This window comes from Pezoporus flaviventris, unplaced genomic scaffold (genome assembly GCF_033815535.1).
Source record: "Pezoporus flaviventris isolate CSIRO_AGI_PZ_B2104156 unplaced genomic scaffold, CSIRO_AGI_Pfla_v1 ptg000035l, whole genome shotgun sequence".
In the NCBI taxonomy this organism is placed as follows: Eukaryota; Metazoa; Chordata; class Aves; order Psittaciformes; family Psittacidae; genus Pezoporus; species Pezoporus flaviventris.
The window spans coordinates 14,639,424-14,661,674 of record NW_026892583.1 but is presented as its reverse complement, the minus strand read 5'-3'; the positions used below and the strand labels follow the sequence as shown (position 1 = coordinate 14,661,674).

The 22,251-nt window shown below is 47.6% G+C and overlaps 1 protein-coding gene across 7 annotated transcripts in view; it reads right to left on the bottom strand.

Moving 5' to 3' along the window:
* PAPLN (papilin, proteoglycan like sulfated glycoprotein) overlaps positions 1-22,251 on the bottom strand; it is a 63,203-nt gene that overhangs the window by 13,909 nt on the left and 27,043 nt on the right. For 4 of the 7 annotated variants that reach the window (XR_009744969.1, XM_061462673.1, XM_061462672.1 and 1 more), the window contains exons 6-26: positions 21,907-22,037; positions 21,443-21,566; positions 20,599-20,679; positions 19,452-19,624; positions 18,691-18,814; positions 17,418-17,544; positions 16,047-16,112; positions 13,827-14,034; positions 11,861-12,037; positions 10,400-10,556; positions 9,725-9,811; positions 8,918-9,206; positions 8,677-8,794; positions 7,860-7,989; positions 5,996-6,638; positions 5,115-5,252; positions 4,492-4,616; positions 3,436-3,574; positions 1,889-2,026; positions 1,124-1,251; positions 423-531 (exon numbers count right to left, since the gene is read on the bottom strand). Coding sequence is in view for 5 of the 7 variants with exons in the window: in XM_061462673.1 (XP_061318657.1) it covers positions 423-531; positions 1,124-1,251; positions 1,889-2,026; positions 3,436-3,574; positions 4,492-4,616; positions 5,115-5,252; positions 5,996-6,638; positions 7,860-7,989; positions 8,677-8,794; positions 8,918-9,206; positions 9,725-9,811; positions 10,400-10,556; positions 11,861-12,037; positions 13,827-14,034; positions 16,047-16,112; positions 17,418-17,544; positions 18,691-18,814; positions 19,452-19,624; positions 20,599-20,679; positions 21,443-21,566; positions 21,907-22,037 (3,412 nt within the window). In the remaining 2 variants the exon portion in view is untranslated. The remainder of the gene's footprint in view (positions 1-422; positions 532-1,123; positions 1,252-1,888; positions 2,027-3,435; positions 3,575-4,491; positions 4,617-5,114; positions 5,253-5,995; positions 6,639-7,859; positions 7,990-8,676; positions 8,795-8,917; positions 9,207-9,724; positions 9,812-10,399; positions 10,557-11,860; positions 12,038-13,826; positions 14,035-16,046; positions 16,113-17,417; positions 17,545-18,690; positions 18,815-19,451; positions 19,625-20,598; positions 20,680-21,442; positions 21,567-21,906; positions 22,038-22,251) is intronic. The other 3 variants (XR_009744970.1, XM_061462675.1, XM_061462674.1) reach the window with 3 other exon arrangements.

Sequence of the window (22,251 nt, the reverse complement as noted above, 5' to 3'; positions counted from 1 at the left end):
AGCAGGGAACTGGGAGAAGAGTCACCATTATTGTGGGGGCTAAAATGTTTGTTCGGGTTAGGCAGAGAGAGTTTTATAAAGACCAACTAAAGGTCTCCCTCTGATTACACATTTTAGTTTTTGCTATTGTAATACCTCCAGCTTTCCAACACGGAGCCCTTCTGAACTCCATGAAAGCTAAGCTTAACATCTGCTTTTCTCCTTGTTTGGCTGGAACATGAGCCTGGTGACTCCACAGGCATCTTTCCCAGGATTTGGCGGTAACAGCCAAGTTGTTTAGGAAAATGCAGGTGATGCTAAGTTAGGGCTGAGAACCATGGGTCTCTCCCTTGCCTAGCAGGCATCTTGTATTATTATTTTGAGGGTAAGTGATGAGGTTTCAGAAGAGAAGGAAGGGGAAGTTCTGTCTCATTTTTGCTCACCTGGACCACCTTATATTCACGTTGTTGCCAGTCACTGTGCAGTGAAGCTGAGCAGTCCCTCCTTCAGGTACCGTGATGCTTGGCAGAAGACCAGTGATCCTCAGCTCTCCTAGACCAGAAGGAAAATCATCACTAACAGGAAGACAATGCCAGGCAGTAGGAGCATTCCCTCATGGGAGAAGTCCAACATATGCTATGATAAGCTACAAACCCCTAGGCCTTGAAATAGCATGTTTGGAGCTATGATGCTGTTGCTATAGGGAATGGGGATTTCCTAAGGTCTTTGGCCCAAGCAAGCGCAAGTAGCAGTGGCCTCAAAGAGCTTTTTCCTCCAGCTGGTTATAAGCACATCACATGCACAGAAGAGCCATCCTCATAGTTCCTCTTGCTCCTGTATGCAGGGAGAAGAAATTGTGGGACGAGTGTCCTAGAAACAAGACCCTGAGAGTCATTCTTACTGTACTATTAGTTCCTCTTCTCAGCTGCCTGGAGCACCATGATCTACTAGACACACACAGATTACCACTGGGTAACACCACTCACTCTTCCCTTTCCCTCAAGCTGCCTGTTACACGTTATGTAAGAAGCCAAGAAGCATGGCCAGAAAAGAAAGCCATCTTCACCTGCCCTCCCTTTTTCCCACTTGTGTGCAGACACATGTGTGTGCAAACATGCCATGCATGCCTCCACACATCCCATACCAAGAGGTCTGAACAGGACCTGGTGCTGTTCCTGGTCACGTCCATTTGAGGCAATGCAGGTAAAGAAGCCGACATCTTCAGAGCTGACCCGGCTGATGACCAGGGCCCCGTCTGACTGCTGCCTGTGTCTGGGGAACAAAATAAGAAAGCTCCTCAGCCTGTGCTTGGGTCAGGATGGGACTCCAGACACCAGTGCTGAAGCTAAGCAGCGTGCACAACTTTGTAGTAATACTGAGTGAAGGTCTAACAGCAGTTCAGTTCTCAAATCCCAGCACTAGTGTTGGGATTAGACTCTGAGAAAGTGTGCTGCTGGTGCGGGGTTTTGGGAGGAGAGGGTGAGGGGAGCTGTAGGACAGCAACACCAGTAGCCGTGGAAGCCATGCAAGCACCCTGAACTCTCTGCCATGGACCTATGTACTGGCTCACATGCCAGCTGGTTTTTGGCAGATTTGCCTGCTGTGTGCTCTATTTCTGCTAATCTTGTAGATGAACATATTTCAGCTTTGGCTCACTTGTAGATGCTGTATCACAGCTGTTCACTCAAGGGTTCAATGCAGACTTTGATCTGTGAATGAGGGTAGGGCAGTCAAGCAGTATGGTCTGGCTCCTAACAGGGGAAGCTGGCCAGCACAAAGCTGGATGGGCCCTAGCTGCATGGCCAGGAGCTCCATTCTGCCAGGGAGGAGTCAGGGCAGGCAATGTAGGAGGAGGTTCTCCTCCACATGAACCTGCCTTTGGGAATGGTGAAGCTGCTGGGGAGCTCACCTGGGAGAGGAGAGGGGCTGCCCGTCTTTCTGCCATTCAATGGTAAGAGCCGGCGATACTTCCACTGTGCAGGGCAGTCTGACCCTCTCCCCGATGTTGGCCTCCACTGCTGAGGGTTTGCTCTTATCCATCCTCAACCTGAAAAGTCCACCAGCACAACAGAAGCTGCACAAACTCCCTTGTTTGGCATTTGACTTTCAGCACAAGGCTTTTTCAATCACAAGCCTTCTGTTTTGCCTCCAATGGGAAAGGGCAGTGCCTGCACTCCTGTCAGAGCTCTTGTACTTGCCGTTGCTAGCATTCACTCACCACATTCAGAAAAGAGCAGTCTCCATTTAACCCTGCTCCAGTTCAGCACAAGTTGGTGCTGCACTCCTGCCGGCCAGCTTAACCCTTAGAGACAGCAGCCCTGTTTTTTATAGCAACCCCCTGGATAATAGCCCAGGAAGTGTTTGTACCATTTGCCATGTGCTCATGTTGCTAAGTCCTGAACCAAGCAAGCTTCCCTGAAGGTGCTTAAATGGCACACAAAATTGAGCAGGTATTTTGAGGGGAGTGTGAAGAGCCCACTGCCATCACCTGACTGCACACAAGGCCCAGGAGCTGGCCATCCACTTCATGCAGCAGAAAGGCTGGGGTCAGGCTCTGGCACCACCCATCTCCTGATGTGCTTTGATCTCTTACAACTACAGTTAAACACCATCTTGGAAGAGAACTAAACCGTGATGCTCCTGGGGTGAAATAAAATATCTGCACCCCCCTTCTCTGACCTGAATTCCTGATCTCAAAAAAAAAAAAAAAAACAGAGCCTTAATTGAATGAATCACTTCTTTCTGCTTTTAGGCAGAAGCAGCTGAAGAGACTGCTGGGGAGTTCAGCAAATTGACTGGATTTTAAGTTGTAAACTCAAAAGAAGGGAAGGATCAGATCATGGTCCCATTTAACCCAGAGCCCCAACATGCTGCATTTAGAGCAAAAATAATGTGCTCTTTTATTTCTGTGGGGCCTAGAAACACCAAAAAACCGTGCAAGAAGCCATAAAAACCACCATCCAGTATGTGAAGAGAGTTTTGAGACAAACTGGTTTGTTCACAAAATATTTAAAATAAATGGATGGGGACTCAAGTAACTGGAGCTTTTAAAATCTGTATTTCTGCCTATTCTGTGGTAGTTAAGCAGTTCTTACTTGCTTTGCTTGTTTTCCAGAACAGGTTTCTCTTTCTGCCTACACTAACTTGAACAGCCAAGGATGCTGGCCCTGATATTTCTACTTTTGTTTGAACCAGCTCCTTTGCTGTCAGCCTCCCTGCACATCTTTGCTCAGAACATGCTTCTTTCAAGAGACCCCTGGGGAGGACAGAAGGTAGCTTGCGACTGGGATCTTCTTTCCTTCCTGTTGTCAGAAGTTTAGTACTGCTTGCTCCCCAGCCGTGCCCCAGAATGGCTGACCCAGGACCTCTGCAATCTTCAGCTTTTCTACATGAAGAGACACCATATGGCTCCTCAGCTGGGCATGGTGGACAAACTGTTGCTGTATGTGCACTTACGTGTATGTGAATTGCTGATGCACAGAGGAACCGGCTGCCTGTACAACCTTCCTGCCTCTGGATAGCTCCGAATGCTGATGATTTTCCTTGTGAAGGACCTGACCTCTCTCAACCTCTGCCGTAGCAGCGCTCTGGTACTCTATTCAAAATAAAATGCCATCTGTGAGTAAAAGGACACTTCTTACTGTGACCTCTTGCATATGGTTTCTATGAGCTTGAGAGAGCTTGCTGAACTGAAGCCAAAGAGCCCTTCAGCCATCTGTTTTCTGGCTGACTAGTGCAGTAAACCTGCACTGTCTGCTAATGACAGTCACAGACCTACAGGCAAGCAGTTTTAGACTCCTTTTTCTCTTCTGTCGAACATGTTGCCACATCCCTTAGGCCACAATGCTTTCTGCTCCATGTGCCACTGCTGTGACAAAGCATACTTTGTGACTGAAGACTACAGGAAGCTTTGCTGGCCCATCTTTTGAGACTGGTTTTTCATATTGTTTTTGGTTTTCTTTCTTAAACAAGGCACGTTTTTCAGAACAGGGAACTGTTTGTTACCCAGCAGGACCTGTCTGGGCCAATGCACCGGCACAAGCAGCCGTGGCAAAGCAGTCACATTACAGTGTGAGATGGAGAGCCCAGGAAAATACAGGAAGCCTTTCTTCTGGGGTTTCCTTTCTGGGATCAGGATGCAGCTGATGGCTCTCAGGGAGGAAGATATGCTCACTGTGCTGGAAATGGGCAGGTTACAGGCAAGCCACAACTGCAGTTGTGGGGTGGCACTGCTGGGGGGGCGAGTACTTTGAGGCTTGAGGCTTTGTCAAGAGACAACACAAAAAGAAGCCCTGCTGCCTCTACACTCCCTTGTGGCACCCCTACAGTGGAGGAGACCGACTGCTTTGACAGCTCATGGGGCACCACTGCCGTGGAGGGAACAACACTGCTAGCACAGTGTGGCAGTGGAGGAAGTCTGCTCCTGCAGCTGGCTTTATTGCTCCTGCTGTCAATAATCATTAACAAGGAGCCCTGAGCTACCTCTTTAGTTGTAAGCAGAAGATAAGTCACCTATGATCTGTAACTGAATCTGTCGGGTCTCTGTCTTCCCGTCAGAAATGAGGCATGCGTAAGTCCCAGCATCCTCCGGCTTGACAAGGCTGATCACTAAGGAGCTGTCAGACTGGTAGGTGTGCCTGCAACAGGAGCAAGGATTAACGGGCTCTGCCTGGCCAGGGACAGCATCTGCCCAAGGTAGAGCAGCCCTTTATGCTGATCTTACATAAACCATCACCATGTAGTGCCCTCCCTGGCTTAGAGAAAAACAAAACCTTGTTGACTACAGAGGGGTCAGATGCAGGGGAAATAAGTGCCACAGAAAGCAGGTCAGGAATAGAGAGAAAACGGAGATGGAAAAACAGGGAACTGCTTTCAGCAACCCTCTCCATGAGGAGGTTGAGTCCCAGCAATCATCTGCAAGCAAAAAAGAGTAACTGGGCTTTTCCTAACTGTGGTTTTCTTAACACAATGTCTGGCTCTAAACTGTTGCTGGAAACAGACTTCCCAGGAAAAACAGGATCTTAAAATAGATTTAAAAAAATATATCTTAGATGGGAGTGCCAGAAACTTCCATCCAGAGGAACTCTGAGTTACTTGGAGCCCATCTGCTCTCCAACGAAAGGAGCTGAGCTCACCTGTCAGACAAGACCGGTCGGCCATCCTTCATCCACTCCACTCTGGAGAAGGGGGACATGCCTGCCCTGCAGATCAGCTGGACATTTTGCCCCACAGCTACTGTCACAAGAGAGGGACTGGCTTCTTCCAGGATGGTTCTGAAAAAGAAAGTGATTCCATTGGCACCACTGCTGCTTTCCTCTCCTCTGAGTCCTCTGATGTGACCCTGGATGAATTACAGCCACAGGGCAAAGCAGGACTGGCTAGTTATTCAGCTCAGAGCTGATGCACCAGGAAACAGGAGCCCTACCCTGAATGGCAAAAGCTGCTCTGAACAGACCAAATGCTACAATATCTGCAGGAAGAGTCCTACAACCCCTCTGTTCTGAAGAAACTAGGTTCAGCTCAGCAGACAGACACAGATCCAGTGCAGATACGTTTAGATCTTGCTTTACACACTCCTGATTTTCCCCCTGCATTTGAAAATGTTGTTCCCCAGAACAACCCACTGCTGCTCATACGCAGTGGTGAGGTAAAGGCTCTGAAGTCAGAGAGTCAGCTAAATTTGTTTGTCAGAACAAGACAAACCTATGGATTCTCATTTACAGTGTAAGAATGCTCCCCAGACAAAGACCCCAGGATCCTGCAGTCTTTTCACACACCATACTTTCAGTGCAAAGACAGGGACAGCAGGTATCTCCATAGCCTGAATAACTTAATTTACCAAAGGGTCACACGCATAGAATCAATTCTATGATTCTACGTATAGCCAATCCCTTGCACGGCGTTCCTAGTGAGCTGGTGCCAGCTGATGCAACATTTCCACTCCAGAGGAAGCTGCACTGGTGCTTCATAAAGAGCTGGCAGAACAGGAAAAGAAATACAATAAACACATCATCACCTGTGCAGAGCCCGCACTGGGAAGGTGTCTGCAGGTGCATGGTACCCAAATCCCTCTGTGATGGAAACATCTGCTCCAAAAGCCTTCTGCCACTGCCTGCCTTCCTGGGGCGGCTCCTGCTGGCCACTGCTCCTCTGCCTCTCCGAGGGCCCAGGTACTGCTGTTTCCCACAAGTGCCGCAGGCTCAGGCTGTCCAGTCTGCTTTGCTGGGTGCGCCAGCGTTGGCTATCCAGCACACCAGTCCTTGGCAAAGACTCTGTCAGCACCTCAGTTCTCCGACTGTCCTGTCTGTGTCTGTCTTGCTTGGGGAGTGAAGCTCTTCCCTCTTGGCTGTGACTTGTAGACTCTCTCAGGGGTGGCTGCTGCTGACCACGAGCATCCCCTGTGCGAGAACGGGAGCTGGTGTGCTGGTGTTGCAGCGCTCCTGTGCCAGAAGAGGGCTGGTGCTCCAGAGGACTGACCCCTGTGGAGTTGTGGCACACTCTCATGCACTCCTCCTCTGAAGCAAAACTGTTTTTATTGCCATGACAACCTCCATACCAAAACCGGTTGCACTTGCCAACAACAGCCACAAAGTACCAGCGAGTGGTCCAGTTCGAGCAGGGGCCATGGGCACTGGGCAGCAGGCATGTTACAGAATATGCTACCAAAAACAGCAGAACAGAGGGAAATGTGAGGATCATGAAGCACAAAGGTCCAGGTGCTTCAAGCCACCTACCGTGATGATCTGATGGGCCTTGTGGGCAGAGGGCACGTGGGAAAATAAGACACCCGAGTTTGGCACCCCGCCCTGCTTTGAAATTAGGCAGCTGCTCACATGTTTCTTTCTGCCCCAGTTCTGTCACTGGTGGAAAGCAAACCAGCCTTGGAGACATTTCTAATTCTAGATACTAGATGGATGCTTTATGGTCTTTCTTGGGGAATCCTGCAGCTACAAGGCTGGCTCTGGGGCTTCTTGTCCTGCAAGGGGCATGTGGCTACTCTTTGCACATTTCCAGCCCACAAAGCAAATGGATTAGACCCCGTTGTGAAGCCTCATGCATTACAGAATACCCCTCCACACATTGATATAAAGAGGACCACAGCCCAATGTGTCCACAAACTGAGCCCTGGGCTCTTGAGTCACAGGTACCACAGCCACATGCTGACAAACACTGAATGTAGGGCCCTGGGAGGTCCTTTGCCGAGCTGTGGCTGAGCAGAGAGGATCCAGAGAGCTTACCCTTTCCCCAAGGCAGCCTCACAGGGCTTGCCACGATGCAATCTCTGTGCTGCAGCAAAACAGCAAGGCAATGCAGCAGCAATGTGCCTGCAGAGGATACAGCTGGGAACTAAAGGAGCAGAGATGCTTTTGCCCAGCAGCTCTAGTGCCCTCGTAATACAGCACTGTATTGATCTCTGCTGGTTAAAAGCATCCATGCAGCCCTGAGCAACACCTCCATTCTTAGGTGTATCTCTCATTCCAGCCCTGTCCATGGTTGTCTGGAGACTGAGCACAGCCCTGATTCCTTAGATTCCTACTTCTCTCAAACACCTGGTAACCAACTTGGAGCACTCCAGGCTGCACCAGCATGTCTTTTCAAGGGCAAACAGCTCCCCAGGAGTCCTGCAGGTTGACTGAGATCACACAAACACAATTCTGTCCAATTATCAGCAGAGGACAAGAAGACTTTTTGCAGTGGTTGACAGAACTGAACCACCTGGCTGCTTTTCTACACTTCCCCCAAGTTTCCACTGCCCCAGCCACCAGGCAGAATATCTTTTCGAAAAGATAATTTACTACATTTTACAGAAAGCAGAGCTTCCATGGATTCTGTAGGACTCTTCCCATGTTTCTAAGCCAAGAAGCTAAAGTATCACTTACGGTAGTTGGGCCTATTGAGACATCCTTCCCCTTGAGGACCTGAAGCTGAAGCAATATTGTCAAAACAGCAGCCGTACATGGAACCGCGGCACTCGCCCGAGGGGTGCTGCTGGGACAAGGCTTGGCTTGCCTTTAGAGATAGGAATTGGAAGCCAAAAGTTATCATGCATACATGAAGACAGTAGCACATGTAAGGCACCGTGTCCAAGCTGTCGGCTGCAGAAGGCCAGCTGTTAGAGGAACCTCTATCTGTCTGTTTGCCTCCTAGAGGCTTCCATGCTGGGAAGGGGTGGGAAACGTGGCTGTCAGCCATGGAGCCAGGGCTGCACTTCTCTTCAAGACAGACCTAACCAGCCCAGCTGCAGACCAGTTTTTTTTTAGCTGGCCCCACCGAGCACCCCAAGCTGTAAGAGGAATCACCTCCCTGGCTATTTTGCCCTCAATTAATCTGCAGAGTTGACAAAAGCAATTAATAGTGGCCATGGTTTTCCCATTTTTTCCTCCTAAAAACTGGATGGCAAGATTCTGTCCAAAAGAAATTTGATTGTTCAGGATTATTCAATCAGTCCTACACAGGATGGTCATCTACTTCTCAGACACCTCCCACTCTCCCACTCTGTCTCCTGCTTACAGAGGATCACAGGTGGATTGCCCCAGACTGCACAAGGGCAAAGTTGGCCAAAGGGCTTCATGCATGGAGTACTGGTTCATTACTGGCAGAGATGAAGCACAGCAGAAACCCACAATGTGAGCCACTGCAGTAAAATCTGAATCTTCATATCTGATGGGCTCCTAAAACACAAATTGTTGTACTTACTGTTGGAGTGGGTGCAGTAGGCTGATTTCTGCTCGCTTGAACATCATAGAAATATTGCGGGCATCCCATGTTGTTAGGACCCTGGGCAGCCGATGCTCCATCGGGACAGCATCCATACCTATGGGAAAAGGCAGAAGGGCTGCAGCAGTACCCAACTTGCCCAGCTCAAGTAAAGGCAAAATTTCAGCAAGCCCCCAGGAAAGGCAATGCCTCCCTGCTCAGGCATATATATTCCAGTTACCTGTTTTGGTGACAGGAGCTGAAGGGGCAACCTCTCCCCAAAGGGCCTGAGGCTGGAGTGTGCCCATCTGGACAGCAGCCGTGTGGGCTCTGATGACAGTGCTGAGAGCCAGTCCCTGCAGTGAGGCCCTGAGAGAAGCTGAGCTGATGGGAACCTAATGAGTGTGACTGGGATTCCCAGCGAACAGGCAACAAGTTGATGCCACGGTCCTTGGTGGATGGGATGTGGTGATTTCCCTGAGTACCATGGTTCATAGAGCTCCCAGGGAGCATCCTTTTGTCACCAGGATCTGTGGAGAGAACTCCTTACAGCATACAGGTGCATGTCAGTTTTCCTTAGCTCTGCTCTTTTTTACTTGCTGAAGGCTACAGTGCAGGCTTTTCTGCATCAGAATGCACCTGAATGTGCCTTCTGCCCGCCCCTCACCTTCCCCAGTCTTTGCTCACTGCACTGACCATTCTTTCTGCTGTCCCATGAGAAACCACCTGCTGCACTACTGTGGTCCCATCACGTCATCCTTTCTTATTCCTAGGATCTGCTTTGGGCAGCATTTCTCTCAGCCAGCACAGAAGTCATGCTGCCAGAACCTGGCATGTATATATACTATACAGAGTCTTCTGCATGGATAAATTCAAATACTGGTCACTATCTGTGTAAAAGAATCTACACTTTGTCCCTGGCTCCTTGAATTTCTAGAAGTCCATGAAAAGAACAAGAGAAATGAAGAAAAGCAGGAACCTTCCCTGACCACAGCCTATTTCAGGTCCACCATCATCAAAAACCCAAACTAACAAAATTCTTCCAAACCTGTGGCAGGGCTGTTTGGGTTGTAACGTGTCAGCAAGGACTGGCGAGTGACATCGTATCCCATAGTGTCCTGCATACTGGGGACCTCTGCAAAGAGAGACGTACACAAAATGAGTGCAGACAGTCCAGCCATATGTTCTAATAATTGCAAATGCATTCAGGAATCAACAGGAGACTAAAGTTGATGAAAATGTTTTTTAATTCTGGAACAGCTGCTGAGCAGCAATTGGATTCAATTGAATTGTCCTGCAATGGGCAGGCAGACAAATGTCAGCATTTCAGCTCTGGCATGAAGGCTAGACACAGATGGCAAGCAAAATCTTCTAAGCAGTTGTGTCCTTTATAGCTGCTCCACAGAGGGAGGAGACCTGGATATAGTTTTTAGTTACTGAGCCTGCCCAGGTTGTCAGTCTTCATGACTGGGACTCCTGGGGTCAGTGTGCAGTACACACTGGGACAGAGCCATCAGAGAATACTGAATTCAAAATGGACACACATCAATGTTGTCTTACATACATTTCAACAGCACAGGTACTGGGACTCTGGTTATGTGCACAAAACATAAATGCACAGGCAGGCAAGAAATTGAGAACATGAGCTGGTGCAGAGCTGGGAATTTCTACTCCTAAACAAAAGCATCTTAGGAAAAGCGAGGTGTGCAGCAGTACCACTCACGCTGTGGCAGGTAGCAGGGCTGCATGTTGCAGCTACCCAGGGTGGCTGGTTTCTGTGGCTGGATGGCTTTGCATGTCTCAGGACTGTAGAATTTGGAATCGCCATCAGCGCAGATCACTTGGCGTGTCCGGATGCCTGAATTGCAGCTCTTGGAACACTGGGGCACAGAGACAAGTCAGGTGAGCAGGCAGCAGAGGCTGAATGCAGAAACCCCACAGACCAGAAGAGTGGAACAGCTGCATGACTGGCTGCAGGCTGAGCACAGCATCCTCCATCAACACACAGCAAAAAATATGTCAGCTGGATCCATCTGAACAATTAGAAAACCATACTTTAAACCATTTTAAAGGGGCTGCACCCAGCCCTGAAGCATTAGACTCTGGGCTGTGCTCAGCCTGTAACATCTGGATGAGCTGCTGTTACACACAATAGTGTGGCAGTGAGCTGGAGTGAATTGCTTCAGCCTGGCCTGAAGGCATCTGAATACTATGGGGATCCGCCAGCTGTGAGAAGGTCGGTTTTGAACTATGCTTTCAAGAACAACAGTTTACTATAGGAAAGCAAACTGCTGGCTTTCTTGTAAGCAGCTACCTAGAGTTTCTCTCACTGAAAGCTGTAGATGAAGAGGGAGAAATGAGCAGCACCTCAGGGAATGGGAGAGGATGAGGTGTCTGTGTAAGCCAACTGTTGGTGGCAAGCTCTACAAACACGGGAGACTATTTCTCTCTCTTATTCAGATGCAGATAGGAGCCCTTCTGATATCAGAAAAACAGGGCCCCAAAAAAAGATCAGATTAAGGCATGCAAGTTCTTTAGCTGTTATTAAAACTCGGCCCATATCTCATGGGCCAAGAGATGTAACATGTTTTAACTCAGAACAAGCTGAGTCTGGCTAGCACAGAAGGGGAAAAGTGTGTTTGGAAGTCACCTGATGCATTTGATCTACCCCTATCTCCTTCCCGCAGCACTTTTCCCAGGTCAAACAGAGTCTGGCTTTCTCCACAAAGACAAGAGTAATCCAGCTGAAGCACATATTATCTGAACTATTACAAAAATGTACCTTAAGCCATATCACCATGCTCAATGACCAGTCCTGAAGCCTGGTCACAGTTATGCAAAGAGCTGTTCTGCTATTCACAGCAATGGAGCAAAGAATTGGGAATCAGCAGCAAGGGCGGATTATTGTTTCAGCTTATTGGCTGCATTTTGCCACTGTCACTGAAACTATAATCCCCCCCATCAGAAGGGTTTATTTTTGTAGCAGCTGCACACAAAGCAGGCAGCAGATTAACTGGAGCATTACTAGTGCCAGTTACAACGCAGATGTGAGCCAAGGGACTGGTAAGGAAGCAGTACATGCTCTCAGCCTCAGCCAGTGTGCAGACTGCACAGATCAAAGTCTGTTTGCAAGGAGACAGCAATACAATCAGTTATTTCTGAACCGTGGAAGCGTGATGCTCACCAGACCCCAGTCTCCAACATGCCAGCCAATTTCTTGGATGCAGCTCTCCTTCAGGCAGGGCTGGGTGGCCGACGGCTTTGGCTCCATTAGGCAAGCGAAGTCCGGAGCCTGAGAGCCCTGCTGTGTTCTGCAGGTGACAGTCCGGGTCTGAACCCCTTCCCCACAGCTAGCTGAGCACTGCAGAAAGGGGCCAAACAATTACAAGGAAGCACCTGGTTTCCACTTGCACTTCCAGGCTATGCTCCCTGACATTAGGGCAGAGCACCATTCTGAGGTTGCCTGAAACAATCAACCACCATTAAAATCATCTTCAGGACGGGAGTTAGCAGAGTAGTTGTTTATGCTATAGAACAGACTATAAGGCATGGTGGATAGGGTCTGGGAGATCTGGAGCTCACTGGATGATTTTGGCCTAGTCGTATCATTTATTTTGATCTGTACCAGAGAAGACATGGAGAATGATTTGGGAAAAAAAGTATCAATACTGCAGTATACATCAAGAGTAATAAATGGCAGGAAATACCTGGAACCTCGTGTTATTTACTTTTGGTTACAGTCAGAACAAGGTAAAGAATTAAAGGGAAGATATAAAGATTAGGTTCTTGTATTGCTCATGTCTTCTGCCTGAAGACCCTGTGCTTCATTTTTCATGGTGTGTAGCTGTGACACAACTTCTGTACTAGCAACTGGCTTGTGACATTTTCAATGCCCTCTTAAATTCACAGTCATGTTTCTTGGAATCCAGCCTACTTTTCCATGAATTACCAAGGTCTTTTACAGACAGCATTAACTTGGGGACAGTCCGAATTACTTTAGATGAGCTTCCCAGCTGAGTTCCAGCCACTCATTTACTAGAGTGACATTTTATCTCTGAAAGTACATGAAACAGTCACTTTTGAGAACCCTGGCATGAATAACAGAGATCAGTTTGTAAGAACAGGACACATGGTGCCTTCCCTGGACAGCACCCTTACTACGAAACCCTGAAGTCATCTCAGAATTCACACTTCACATCCCACAAGGGGGGGGGGGGAGGTAAAAAAAGAATCTACAGTCTATGTATATATATACATATATGAGTCTATGCTATACAGTCTGTATCATGCCTCAAAGTTGCATTTTATTCTGCTGCACCACTCAAAGTACTACCACAAGATCATTAAGTCAAATGTTGCAAGCATGCATATCCTCCTATAAAGAGGAGGATTCTCTTGCGCTTTAGGGATCGGGTAGAGACTACTTTTACTTTCTAAGCCCTTGGAACATAAGATGCCTCCTAAATGCCTGGCTTGGCAGCACTGAGCATACCCAGTTTGAACAGTTTCGTCTCCGGGAGATATAAACGCACAAAAGGCATCAGAAAACACACCACACAGCTGTGTTTGGAGAAGCCCTGCATGGACACACAGCAAACAGCAGGTCACCAGTGTTTCAAGCACATCTTGCTTACCAACTGTCGATTGCAGTACTGATGCCCAAGGCTAGCAATGCTGAGGCTGCAACATGCATGGAAAGAAACAGCACAGACAGTAGCCATGAGCTCTTGTTTTACGGAGGAGGGAGTTTAGCGCATCATCAGCTGATGGACAGGAGCTCTCATGCCTGCCCTCTGCCTTCACCAGGCCTGACTCAGAAACTCAGCCAGTGCCATGTCTGGTGGATCTGTAAAAATACAGGAGTGGGGAAAGGACTGGCAGACCAGAGAAGAGAGAACATGCAATAAGAAGACCAGAGGTGCAGGGGCATACACAGTTTTGAGCAACACGTATGTAGGAGGACATAGCTGCTAGCCAGCTGGAAGTCTGTTGGAGGACCACAAGGACACACCCTATACCCCTGACACACCACTTATCCAGAGACACACACTTTTTAGAGCCCCAGAAAAGGAGCCTGCTGTTTATGCCCAAGCTTTGGCAGGTCTTCCAAGGTGCCAAGGGCAGTTACCTACACACACACACAAACTCACCTCTGACCAGGGCCCCGTGCTCCAGGTTGCACATTGTCTCATGTTGCAGGGCTGACTGCTGCGAGGCTGCTGTGTAAAGGCCATGCACTCAGCGTTATCCACCACCCCTTGGGAGCTCTGACCATCGAATGCCACACAGTAAACAGAGCGAGTCTGGGTGCCCCCACCACAGGTAGCTGAGCAGGGTCCCCACTCCCCTGTTTTCCACCTGCAGGTCACAGATTCAAGCAAAACAAAAACATAAGCCCAGCTAAACCCCTCAGAAACACAGAGGAGATCAGTGCCATGTCCCTGTTGTAATCAGACAGGGAAAAATTCCTTTTGCAGAACAGAGTCAGAGGCGAGTTCCCATTTGACCAAGTGCTACCCAGCTTAATTGGCAATGCAAAGCCTGAGTCCTGCTTCAGAGACAAATCCCCAGTACAAAACACTTGTGCTTTCCCAGAGGGGGAAGATTTTTCTCCCTGGCTTTTGGTATCCTGATGCCTGCAAAAAAATCACGCCTGGAATGGAACATCAAAGAAAAAGAAAGAAAAAAACCACAGAAACAATCTAGATCAGTTAAAAGAAAAGCAACACACACATGGCTAACCACCCATTATACTCCTGCCACTATCAGAAACAGTAAAATCAAGCCAAGACCTCACTCTGCCTGCAAGCCATGCCAGACACTCTCAGAAGTGCTTGTGAACTTTTCCCTGACAGCCAGTAGAAAGCTGGTTTATTCCTCCCATCAGCCAAATTCTCTAACAGCAGCACACTCAAAAACTCCCAAAACATGGATTTTGTCCTGTGTTTGGTTGCTGAAGGTGCCACAGAAATGATACACCCTTGCTAACGGAAGGAGGGATGTCCACAAAATCTGTTTAGATGTTAAAATCCCTGCCCTTGTCCATTTCCATGTCTCAGTGCTGCCTAGGTAGCTGGGAGCACACCTTACATGGCCTGGATTCAGGGACGACAACATTTTGTTTAATTCCAGTTCCATCTTGCTGTGCAGTCAAAAAGCACTGGTGGCAGAGGGGGAGCATCATGGTGATGTGCTTGTCAACTGCGATCTCCCCTTGCAGCTGGGTGAGCCCCAGCCGCAGAGTGATGGCAGTTCATGTTTTGTCCCTGAGCTTTCCAGCTGCTTACCTGGTCTGCCCTCACCACTCATTCACTGAGTTTCACCCAGCCAATTCACATTCATCCCCTGCCAGAAACTCCACAGCAGACTCAGCCATGTTCATCTCCTTAAGATACACTTCCTTCTTGCTAAAGATGCAATAGCAGCTCAAAAACAAATGGCCTTTGCTATAAAATAAGATGTTCCCATTGGAAAGGGAACAACTACAGCAAGTAGAAGCCACTCAGAGCAGTGTGGTTTCAGGGCTCAAAACAAATGCTTTGATCAAGATTTTTCAGAAACGCTAGAAGGATTAACTCCCTCCCCCCGAACTGAATTCTACCTCTTGTAAAGTGAGTGTACAGTTTTAGAAACTAACTAGGAACATTCATCTACAGCTTCTTTCAATTTCTTCTCTTGACACTTGTTTCATTTCCTTTGTAAGACAAGGTCAGCTGTAAGCCTGGGACCCTTGTCAGAGAGCAAAGAATTGCAAGTCCTGCACGATTAGCATCTTACTGGGGGATAACTGCTTTCTTTTGATCTTTTTTACTTAGCATACCTCATTGTAAGTAAGTATTGAATCTGTCATGTCCTTGTATTCATCTCAGTTTATAGGGACTTTCCTGCTTGCTATAGGTCCCATGTCAAAGAAAGAAGAGCTTTTTAGAAACCCTGAAGTCTTTGCTATGGCATGCTGGCATCCTAGCCAATGTTTATGTTGCCCAGTCCATCATGCTCTCTGTTCCTTTCTGTTCTTTAATTTATCTTGATAACTCAAAAATTACCACCCCTTCACCTCTTTACCTTTATTCCATAAAAAAACTCAACCCAACAGTTACCAGGATAAGCATCCAAAAGCTATGAAGAAACTGTCCCCTTCTGAGTCCCACAAGAATCAAGTTACCAGCAGCACGCACAAACACCTAAGCAAGGCTGCCATCCAGCACCCTCCACCGTCATTTTCATTGCCAAGAATCCAAAGCAAAGCACCACCAACTACTACCACCAGTGCCAAAGAGGAAAGCTCCCCCATCTTTGCCGGGCAGCTAGGTGGAGAGCAGAAGAGAGCAGCTGCCTTCTTGTGCTCTCTGTAGCCTCCTTCTTGTTACCTCTTCATCTGAGAGCTCCGCGCTCCGCTGTGACTCCAGTCTTGCGGCAGATAGATGTAAGAAGTCCTTCATACACAGAACAAAGGATTTAAAGAATTTAAAACAAGTACCTACAGACTGCCACGTATTCAGAAATGCTCCCAGGTTTCCAAGTGCCCCCTCACCCACAACAGTACTCACAGGCTTCCACTGCACCCACCAGATACAGCTGGTCACAGCTCTGGATGCCCATGTGAGAGGCAAGTGAAGCCGACTGTAAAGCTATATCAGCAAGGGTGGAAAGGGCTGGGTAAAGGGGTTTGATAATGCTGGTGAATGAAAAGATTCCAGGATTCATCCCTTTCTTAGAGCAAGGACACTGGAAATGCAGAAATGACAAAATGACACCAGCTCTGACCTCCCACTGTTTTTGCAGGCTCCAGTTGAAAAGAACTGTCCTGGGTTCAGCAGTAGCAGTCATTTTTTCTCCTTCTTAGTAGCTGGTGCAGTGCTGTGGTTTTGACTTTCAGCCTGGGAACAGCGCTGATAGCACCGATGGTTTTAGTTGCTGCTCAGTAATGTTTACTCTGACCAAGGACTTTGTGAGTCTCATGCTCTGCCAGGGAGGAGGGGAAGCCGGGAGGAAGCAGAGACAGGACACCTGACCCAAACTGACCAAAGAGGTATTCCATACCACAGCACGTCATGCCCGGTATATAAACTGGGGTCAGTTACCTGGAAGGGCCAGATCACTGCTTAGGTCAGGCTGGGTATCGGTTGGGGGGTGGTAAGCGATTGTATTCTCTTCCCTTGTTATTTCCCTTATCATTATTATTATTATTGGTGGCAGCAGCAGTGATTTGTGTTATACCTTGGTTACTGGACTGTTCTTATCTCAACCCGTGGGAGTTACATTCTTTCGATTCTCCTCTCCATCCCTCCAGGAGGAGGGGAAGGAAGAAAGTGGGGAGTGAGTGAGTGGCTGCATGGTTTTCTGTGTTGCTTGCTGGGCTTAAACCACGACAAGAACAAAACCCAGAGAATCTGCTTCTTACCTCCTATGTGGGCTAGAAGACTGTCCTCCACAATCCTACTCTGGAAAGCAAATTTAACTGGTCCATAAAATGAACATAGGATGTATTTAGCCCTTTCCTTGTGCACACAGAAAGAAAGTGTTAAGCCCTCATCACAGTGTTATCACCACCAGCCTTGTCTTGGGCTTTCTCTGATTCTATGATATTTTCTATGATTCTCTAAGAAGTGAAACAGTTCCTTAGAGAGAAGCACACTGGTGGCCAGGAGAGGTGGAAAAGTGAGAGGGTAATTCTGTTTCTTGGTTCTAAAAGCACCTCAGGAAGAAGTCAGAGTCCAGAAGAAGAAAGAAAATCTTACCGTTTTGTCTGGGGACAAGTCTGATGGCCACATGTCCGGTTATTGTCTGGTTGTGGTTTATTCCTGCACATATAGTCTGGATAAATTTCATTGTCTATGGTACAAAACACCAAGCGGGATTGGAAACCTAAAGGAGAAGCAAAAGAGTACCCTGATCAACACAGGCCACCCAGAACCAGGTTTGCAATGTGCTGGTGTGGCAAGACAAGTTTCTAAAGTAGTGCAGAATCCACACTTGCTGCAGCGAACCTGGAAAGAGAGTCCCGTGCAGATCTTGGTTTGTCACTATGTGCACAAATGATGCTTCCCCAACTCCTTTCAGGAGTCCTCTGGAAGGGCAAGAGAGCCAGAATAGTTCTGCGTACCTGAGGAGCATTTTCCTATTATTTTATGGATTTATACTCACAAGGGAAGCACCATACCCAGGACTTCAACAAGAAACACTGCATGATGTGTGCAGTATATAGCAGCAGAGCTGGGAGTCTCCTGTTAGACTCAGGTCAGTCTTGAGAAGACTGGATACAGGAGAAAAACTTGCAACTCTTCATGCTTCCTACAGGATAAGAGTGCCCAGGCAAAGACAATATCAGCACCTACAGCCACAATATGGCAAAAACTATTGAAATAGCCATTAGCCTGTAAGACCAGAAGAGGCTGACAGGAACTCTATTTACAAGTCAGCTGGACAGGTTTGTTGTTTTACTGGGGTTTGTTGTTTTGGTGTTTTGATTTTGGTTTGGGGTTTGTTTGTTGTTTTGTTTGCTTGTTTGTTTGGTTTTTCTGTTTTTTTTTTGTTGTTGTTGTTGTGGCTTTTGTTTTGTTTTTTTTTTGTTGTTGTTGCTGGCTTTGTTTTTTTTGTTGTTTTGTTGTTTTTGTTGTTTGGGGGCTTTTTTGTTGGTTTTTAGGTTAAAATCCATAACTTTATTAATGGAAAAGGTGATGATGGGATTCAGTTATGTAGGTCAGTTTGGAGAGGACACCTCAAGCAGTTCAAAAAGCCTGAGAAGGACATAAAGAACTGAAGAGAAATGAACCAAACCAAAACAGATCCTAGTAACAAGTCTATGGATTAGGGCAATGAAAATAAGACAGGACAAGGCATGGGAGGCAGTACTGTTGTGACTCCATGTGTTACCTTCCCTTGACCAAATCTTATTTGCCACCTGCAGATACCTGTGCTGTCTGCCAGCAGGAGACAGACTGCTGGGAAGCAGCTGCAGAGGGCAGCACACTGTCTTCAGTGTGGCAGCCGTCCCTGATCCTGTCCCCTTACCTCCTCCGCATTCAGAGCTGCACTCACTCCAGGAACCGTAGCTCCAGCTGTAGCCCGAGGCCTGTCCTTGCACAGGCAGGTAGTACTCATACTGTACCCCTGGGTTTGGCTCCTGGCTGATGAGCTGCAAGAGCATGTGAGAAAGTCAGGGAAATAACAGCAATAGCGCTTTCCCCTTCACAGCATTTCTCACACATGCCTGAGGGGTCAAGCTGACCTGCACCCCTCCCACTCCAGGAGCACTTATTCTCTAGGCTGTATTTAATCCTCGCCTTCTAGGATACTCTAGAGAGCATTATTTTTCACAGGAGGGTGCATTCCATCCTCTCAGTGTCAGGAGATCCAGCTATGCCTGTAACAGTAAGTGTCCTTACCTGGCCTAAAGGACATAACAAGCAGTGCCCTAGAGCCTGTCCCTGCCCCAGTACCATTTGGTGCTGACTCACTCACTACCCTTGAAGTCAGAACCCAAGGGAATAGGCAGGAAGACACCAATAAGCTTTGCCCTTCTCTTTTCTAGGCAGCAGAATCAGTGCAGAAAATACTGCTGTTTCTGTAAGAAGACCACCTTGGTCTATATCTTGGGGGCCTACAGGGTCTGTAACTTGGGGGCCTACAGCTCTGTAAGACTCCTGAGGGCTCCATCATTTCTCCAGTCTCCAGTTCTATGTGGTCCCCACCAATGCACTCCCACTGCAAATCAAGGGCTGCTATGCAACCAGAGAGCAAGAGTATCAGTGGGGGCAAGCACAGCTGCTTACCTCAATGATGAGGGGTTCTGTGGTGGGACCTCGTGCATGGAGGAGCTCTGGGGCCAGGTCACCCTCCGAGCCACGGTCATAGTGCATAACCGTGCTAGCCACCTGCAGAGCTCGGCTGAAGTCGATTGTCCAGTGCCCATTCAAGTAATACTCCCCTCGCACGTTCTTGACAGCTGCACAAACCCACGTGCCAGAGAAGAAAAGGCAGCAAATTAACATCCCTATAACCTGCAACTTAGCTCCAGGTGCCATGAGACAGAGCCTGCTCTAGACTTCCAGGGTACTGTCAATCCAGAGCTCTCAGCTCTGCCATTTGAACTCCAGCTCCTCACACCAGTACTGCAACCCTTTAAGAGTGGTGACCATCTAATGTGGCAGCATCTACCAACACAGCAAAAGTTCACACATCAAAATAGGACCATAAGAACTCCACAGGGATGCTCCTGTTTCCACTCGACCCTGTGTTACAGGTGTAGCAATAAGGTGACCATCATGTTACAACCATGCATCCCCTGTAAGGCTCTTGTGCCAGAAGCTGCTCCACACTCAGACAGTGGCTCTTCCCAGCTTTACTGCAGACCAAACACTTTTTCTTACTGCACAGCCAAATGTCTCCAGTACATTCCAGCCCTGTTTCTGCACAGCCTATGTCATCCTCTGTCCTGTTTGCTGTTAAGATGCGGGATTCACACCACACTGCCTCGACACCTCTATCCTGTTCATCAGATATTCTGTTCAGAAAATAAAGCCTTTGATGCTGCATCTGAGTTTTGTACAAAGGCAAACATCACCAGCCAGATTTGTCCAAAGCACTGGGCAATGGAAGAGTCAGAAAGCAGAATAGTATTTGCTTTCTTCACTGGAATTTTCTCAGCCCAGAAAGCTAGGTGAGGACATTCCTACCTTCTTTTTGCACTCTGCAGCATGACCAGAATTTGAGACTGTACAGAGAAATACCCAAAACATACCTATGTGGAAAAGAAGCCCATCCCAAACTTATGTGTGGCAGCAGTTCTTTGGATTTACAATCACCAAGGAAAAGAGCAGTACTCATGGTCAAATTTTGCTGTATCAGCTAAACTACTTGTTTTAATGCAATGGCTGGAATCCAAATGGGCTGAAACAGAAGTTCTGACATCAATCTTACCAAGGAAGTTCCTGCTGGGCTTAATCTCCTTAATTTGGATGCTTGTGGCTCCCATAGGGATTATGAAGATTTGATTGTAACCTGAAAAAGACCAGAAAGGCATTATTCAGTATCTGTGGATGCCACACAGTCACTCTTTGGTGCCAAAGACGCTCACTGTTTCACTAGTGCCTGAACAGCTGAATGAGCTTCATGATGGCGGCTTGAAGCTTTTCAGCTGTCTCTTTATCAGCATTCTATTAGCTTCACCCTACAGTATCCACAGGTCAGCCCATGTGTAAAAAGTTCTAATCTCACCTCAGAAAAGTAAGCATAGGGGTCAGTGCAAAGTCCATTTTTCAGATTTTATAATCTTTGGACTTTCAGCGAGCATCCTACTGGAGCTCAAACAGAGAGAGATCTGACCGCAGCTGTAGTTGTTATCTTGACACTTTTCAAAATTGGCCAGATGAAAAAGATGCAGTCCCTTTTCTAGCCTTGCACTAATCCTGGTGGGGCTATCAAGACTGGAGAGGGAGGCAGCCTTATGAAGGCAGTATATGCTATGTTCATATGGCACATTTATAGCACCTGCTGAAGACTGACCAGGGAAAGACACCAGCAGCACAGCAAGTGCTTCAATCTGTGTAGAGGCTAAGGAAGTGATTCCTAGGATACGGCCATCAGTACATATTCTGATGCTAAAGCAGATGAAGAGCTACATGCTATACAGACATTTCAAATGAACACCTAAGCCTGCCTATGACAATCCTGCGATCAGGTGTCCCCACCAGCTTTTGTAGCAGTTGCCTTTAGGTTTACCTCTCTCCTCCTCACCTGCCCAAACCACCTAGAGCATCTGTACCTTTGGGGAGGCTGGGCACATCAAAAGTGCCCTTCACAACATAGCAAGTGCTGCCATCTCCTCCACACTGAAGGCACTTGTCCTCCTTCTTGGCAGATTCCAGCATGTTATCACAGCCAACAGCCTGCAGAGCACAGAAACACTGATATGAATAAATAGTAATGACAGAGGAAAGAAAAAATGGCCAAATGCTGGACTGATCTAATGAGGAAGCCTGAATCTAAGGAGTCTGGGAAGTCAGGATAAGGCAAGGAAGGAGTTGTCAGAGAAAGGATAGGCTTAGCATCTTCTACTTCACATTCAGAGACGGACAGATAAATGCTGTCCACATGCTCCTCAGAACCTTGGTAATGAAATGATTCTCCTTTTCTGATGCTGTTACGAAAGATCAAGTAGAACAAAAGGAAGCAACAGAAAGACCGACAGACCCAATAGTAAAGGAAGGAAACAGCAATATAACTAACCTGGCAAACTCCTTCTACACAAATATCCCGCTTGCCAGGTTCACAGGTAGTCCCATCTACCACTGCTTCCTTGTGCCTGTAGTAGAAGTTTTCTCCCTTGGGGATACAGTTTAATTCACACTTACTAGGTGCTAGTAGGAGAGAAGAAAACAAACATCCTGTAGTATGGCTAATGCATCAGAGCTTGGTTTTAGATCACAGGAGCAGAAACATAACTCATATTAAGTGGCAGATTTTGAACAAATTTCTGGGTCACAGACTGCTGGGGCTGGAAAAATGCCCCAGTAGAGCCCCAATATATAGAGCCGTTTCCTTGCTCACCTTGACTGGCCAGTGGTGGAAGGG